This window comes from Sprattus sprattus, assembly GCF_963457725.1.
Source record: "Sprattus sprattus genome assembly, chromosome: 15".
Classification (NCBI taxonomy): domain Eukaryota; kingdom Metazoa; phylum Chordata; class Actinopteri; order Clupeiformes; family Clupeidae; genus Sprattus; species Sprattus sprattus.
Genome location: NC_137913.1, coordinates 5796256 through 5802349, shown reverse-complemented (window position 1 = coordinate 5802349; position 6094 = coordinate 5796256). Strand labels below are relative to the sequence as shown.

Genomic DNA, 6094 nt, shown 5'->3' with positions numbered 1-6094 from the left:
TTTGTGAAAAGGGACACATTTGACTGTGTTTGTGAATAGGGACACATTTGACTGTGTTTTTTGAATAGGGACACATTTGACTGTGTTTTTGAAAAGGGACACATTTGACTGTGTTTGTGAATAGGGACACATTTGACTGTGTTTTTGAAAAGGGACACACATCTGACTGTGTTTGTGAATAGGGACACACATTTGACTGTGTTTGTGAATAGAGACACACATTTGACTGTGTTTGTGAAAAGGGACACAAATTTGACTGTGTTTGTGAAAAGGGACACACATTTGTTGATGGTTTGTTAAGTCAGTCCACACTGCTGACCATGATGAGATGTGATTGGGTAAATACTGTACGCACCACAAAGTTCATGTTCAGTACAACTTGTGATGTTTCTTCATAAGATGGCCTGACGCAGCACACTGCAAACGCGGATGTGGAAATTGCACAATGATCCCACTTGATGAAGCAAGTGGCCTGCCTGCATTCTGATAGTGTTTCTCTCTATTGCTATTCTGAATGGTAGAACAGAGTGTGTATAGAACTGGATGGATCCAGGCGTTAGGGGGTTAACTCCAGTCAAAAGGTTTATTTAAGGTAGCCAATGATAACAAACAGGTATGCATCAATCTTGTCCCTGATATAGTATCTAGGACACTTCTGTTCACCTGATATAACAACAATACAATAAGCTAAAAAACAAAGCTATGGTGAGTCTATTGCCAAATTTGGGCATGATCATTTTCACTTCCTCTTTGTTTCTATGGATCTCCTCACTGCCGCACTCTAGTGGTCATAGAGTGATAGTGAACATGCTGCTACTGTGTTTGTATGCACAAAATACAATAAGTTAGGCCTTGTAATGAACAGGTATTTCTAACATCTGTTTACAATTGCTAACAACAACAACAACAACAACAACAACTGGTATTGCATTCGTTTTCCTAATCGTTACTCTTTACATGGTCAACTCGGGTGTGATGTCATTCCGAATTTGACTGATTCTGACTTGAGGGTGAAATGGAAAGCACCATAAAATCAATGGAGATATTTCCCGCCCCCTCCAGTTCACATAAGAGCATAATACACTATTCCCCTGAACGGTAATATCCTCTATTTGGCCATGCTTTCACGGGGTCAACCTTGAGTTTGGGCGGGAAACTAAAGTGTAAGAAATTAAATGTAACCAGTAACCAGTGCTTATATCAGTAACCAGTGCCTATCAGTTTGAGGATAAACCCAGAGAGGACATGTAACCATAGTAACCAGTAACCAGTGCCTATCAGTTTGAGGATAAACCCAGAGAGGACATGTAACCATAGTAACCAGTAACCAGTGCCTATCAGTTTGAGGATAAACCCAGAGAGGTAATGTAACTATAGTAACCTGTAACCAGTGCCTATCAGTTTGAGGATAAACCCAGAGAGGACATGTAACCATAGTAACCAGTAACCAGTGCCTAAGTAGCCTATGTAATATATAATGAAGCAGCAATTTCTATTTTACTACTGCTGGCTGAGTTGGATTTAGTTCTGACGCGTGTAGAAATGATGAGAAGTAGAGGTGAGTCCAGTTGGTCCCTTTGACCATTTATTGTAGAATGGTGGATTACAAATTGTAGCAAATAAAATAAAAGATATTAAACTTAATAGTCTTTCGTGAAGCACAGCTTTGTTAACGTCCTGGCACACGGTCAAAAAACTGTTGCCTTCCTCAGCCACGCCCAGATGCTGTGGCTCCTGGCTTTTAAGGCCTTTCCCCCTTGGGCTCCACCTTCAGCCTCTCAGGTGTGTTCAGGTGTCCTCTAGATTGGGATAAAAACACCTACAGCCATAGTGTCACTCATCCATTCTTAGACACACACACACACACTTGCTCATACTAATAAAGAAAGATAACATAAGAATCAACATGAAGGTTAATATGGCTCATACATATAAATTAAAATAAAGGAAGTCATGTTTTGGTGCTGTTTGTAGTGCTTCTGTCTGCATCACTGCAGTTTTTCATAATTAAATGTTTTTCTAGTGGTCACAAGTGGTCCCATGATGTAGCACACAATAATGTGTTTTACTCATAAAAGTGCATTTAAAGCTCCACTACACTCACTGGTACTTATAACCGCCCAGACTTGACATAAGTGGCATTTGTGGTCTTATGAACAGGGCGCAGGTTAGATGCTCCCCCTGGTGGACATAATTGGCAAGACATGATTTTTTTCAACATGCAGTATTTGTCAATGCTTATCCAGTGCTGGTGATGTTGTGTTTACAGTGCATTCAAAATGCTCTATCACACTCATAATAATAATAATAAAACTTTATTTATATAGCATGATTATACTGTTGTGTTTACAGTGCATTCAAAATGCTCTATCAACACTTATGATTAACACACACAATGTGCTCTATCAACACTCATGATTAACACACACAATGTTGACGTGTTGTGCATTCTTAGATGCGTCAGACTGATCATGTCACCTTTGAGTAGTGCTATATCTTTATCTCACACATTATGAATAGATACATGTGTGAGATCCAGGCGAGTTGCACTTCTTCAAGTGCAGCTTTTACCTGTAAGACACTGAACAGTGGATTTGAGACATTTTTGACTGACTTACTTTTTGACTGGCAAGTCATGTGGAATGCAGATTTCAGTTTACAAATATGAACGGCCATCTCTCTGTGACTTATGAAAACTAATGGTGAGACGTGGGTAAAACTCAGTGGCCATTTTGAATTCCATTCCTGCCATTTATTGATGTCGGGAGCAGCCCGTTGTACTCGTCAAGAAACAATGGTAACCATGTTTAGTGTCTGTGGGCATCACTTGATTCTCCACTGCAAATAAACAGTCCCTGTGGAGAGAAGGGGACAGAGACAGAGAGAAGGGACAGAGACAGAGAGAAGGGACAGAGACAGGCTGTGGAAAGAAGGGACAGAGACACGGTTCAGAGACAGTCTGTCGAGAGAAGGGACAGAGACAGTCTGTGGAAAGAAGGGGAAAGAGACAGAGAGAAGGGACAGAGACAGAGAGAAGGAAGAGAGACAGAGAGAAGGAAGAGAGACAGTCTGTGGATAGAAGGGGAAAGAGACAGAGAGAAGGGACAGAGACAGTCTGTGTTGAAAGATGGGGACAGGCTGTGGCGAGAAGGGTTGCATCTCTCCTGCAGTAGGCTTGGAGAAGGTGGACCATGGTTTATTATCTTCTCAGACTAGGAGATCCTGGTACCAGTTGTAATATCAGATTGGGCCCCATAAGACTGCAGCATGACAGCTTATTGTCCTTCAAAATGACGAAGCAAATATTCTGTATTTCCGTGGTTAGTTCTGAAAGGACCCTCAGCAGTGTAATCTCAGAGAAGAGAAAGTATAGTGAACTGCGTTCTGGTTTTTCTCAAAGTAAACTATGAATATTCTATACATAAATATAATAAATACATACAGACATTGACACACACTGTACATCATGAATTAAGCTCTTTAAAGGCTCCTTACTTATTCTCTGGTGATGGTGACGTCTATGTATGTAGAAGGTAGCACTAGTTGTCATGAGAGAGTATTACACTTTAATTTAAGAGAAGCAGCACATGAAGGAGGAACTGAGAGAAGCCACCTCTCTAGGGCTCTTATCATCATCACAAGTAGACACTTCTTATTATATCCTGACCGAGACCTGGTTGCCTCAACATCTCTCAAGAACACACATTTTGGTAATGTAATGTTTCATTTTATAGTTTTGTATGAGTCTCTCTGGTTCTGTTATGTGTGTATTTGAGGTTACGGTTTTGTGGGTTTAAAGTTCATAGTATGACACACTAGCCTTTTGAATGTTCTGTGGTCTTTACTTGCCGCGTTTGTGTTCAGGCATGAAACAACAAGGTTGTGCATAGACACATCACTGATATGGTATGAGTATTTCAATACACGATACATTCGTGTAGTTTAAAAAAAAAAAAACTGCAAAATTAGTCTAGATACGCCAATTCATACATACATTTTCAGTCTACTCTCCATGTACGTTCACATTTACATTTAGTCATTTAGCAGACGGTTTTATCCAAAGCGACATACAAAGGAGAAATCAATCAAACTATAAGTGATAAAGACCTAGTGTAACAATAAATATTACATAAGTAATAAAAAAGTGCAGGTATGTAACTACTGTAAGTGCTAAAGACTAGTCAGAGGAGATAGCATTGTCATCAACATCCTAATGTTGTGCTTGTTTTGCATCATTTGATCTGCCTTAAAGTTTAATAAAACAGGACATCAATACCATGTCAATACCAAGCCATTCATTAATATTACTTTACATAAATATTACTCATTACTTATTAATATTACTCATTAATGAGTAATATTACTCATTACTTATTAATATTACTCATTACTCATTAATATTACTTTCTCCCTCATGCCTCATTAGACTTGAGTCCACACCATGAACCACACCATGGACACGAAGGAGAGATTTATATATCACTCTGTCGGATCTCATGGTGAGAACGTCTTCTTGTCCGTGTTCTACATCACCGTCCTACTCCTGTCAGTGCCCGCCAACGCCATGGCACTGTGGGTGTTCTGCCAGCCGAAGAACGGATCGTCTTCGGCCCGAGTCTTCCTGACTCACCTCGCGCTGGCTGATATGTGCTACGTGCTGCTCCTGCCCATGCGTGTGGTCTACCACGCCTCCGGTGGGGACTGGACCCTCGGCGAGGCAGCCTGTCGTCTGTCCGGCTTCCTGTTCTACCTCAACCTGTACAGCAGCCTCTACTTCATGACCTCCATCAGCTTCGATCGCTTCTTGGCGGTGGTGTTTCCCGTCAGGTCTCTGTCCTGGAGGAAACCAGCCTATGCCAAGGTGGCGTGCGGCATTCTCTGGGTGACTGTGACGGTAACCATGGCACCGGTGATGGCGTCGAAGCAAACAATGGCCATTCCGCTGGGTCCTAGTGCCAACGTCACCGTGTGCCAGCAGCTTTACTTGGAGAGAACGTCCCCGCTGGCTCTCCGCTCCCTGGCCGTGGCCTTCACACTTCCCCTCGTCGTTCTCAGCCTTTCCTACGTGCTCATTCTGTTCAAGCTGAGGACCGTAAAACGGCAAACGCCAGTGCACTTGAAAGCCAAGAGGATGGTTGTTCTCACTTTGGTGAATTTCCTGGTGGCATTTCTACCGTACCACATACACCGCTTCCTTTACATCGTGCGTTACAATCAGCCCCATGTAAGCGATGAAGAAGTCGCCTCGTTGTCACTTGGAAACCGATTGACATCAGCTCTGACTTGTGTCAATGGTGTCATAGATCCCCTCATGTACTTCTTCCTGACGGAGACGTACCAGAAGGCCCTGCTGAAGTTGCTGGGACGACCTGAAAGCGCAGAGTCTGATCCACAGTCTAGACCAGGGACTGATATGTCTTCAGCCTGTTAATTTCAGCCCCCTGATTCAACCTTCAAGATGTGTGTATTAAGTTCTGAATGTGAATCTGAAAAATCCATAACCACATAATAAAATATTTCCGTTTTTTCAGAGTTGTTATACTACTTTATAATTTTTTTCATTTAGGATGTTTCTTTTGAAATAAGCGTGACATGTTATTTGATCATCCCCATCAATGTATGCACGGAAATGTGTTATTGTAGAGCTTTCTTGCTTCTTGAGGTTCAGGTGTGTCAAGCAGCAAGCAACTGCATGTCTTTACTTTCTGGTTCAGCATGCAGAGTTGATTTACACATTAGTACAAGAAAGAAGTTGTAGAAAATCAGGGTTGTAATACAGTGGTGTGGTGAGCTGGAAGCAGTTTTGCAAGAACAAGTGTCATGTAAAGTCAGTCAGAGAGGCCTACGTGCAGAGAGGCCTGTGTGCAGAGACAAAGGGCAGGCCAAACAGAGAGGCCTGTTTTCTAAGAACAAGTCACACAGTTACCACAGGTGAAAGCCTTCAGAGGCAGCCAAATATTGATTAAAAGGTTTATGCCTAGGGGATGCAGAATTAATCAAAGAGTAGGTAGAAGTTCCCAAGACAGAGCTCAGGAGGGGTGAAACTACAGATAAGGACAAAGCTGCTCATTAAAAGTCATGGGTTGAGCTTGGA

General features: G+C 42.0%; 1 protein-coding gene across 1 annotated transcript; it reads left to right on the top strand.

Annotated features, from left to right (window-relative positions):
* Positions 1 to 3127: 3127 nt before the first annotated feature.
* On the top strand, positions 3128 to 5431 carry LOC308375774 (uracil nucleotide/cysteinyl leukotriene receptor; the record flags this gene model as incomplete). Its single annotated transcript, XM_080851952.1, has 2 exons — positions 3128 to 3194; positions 4434 to 5431. 2 exons carry the CDS (start codon positions 3128 to 3130, stop codon positions 5429 to 5431), a joined length of 1065 nt encoding a protein of 354 aa, XP_080708078.1.
* Positions 5432 to 6094: the final 663 nt, after the last annotated feature.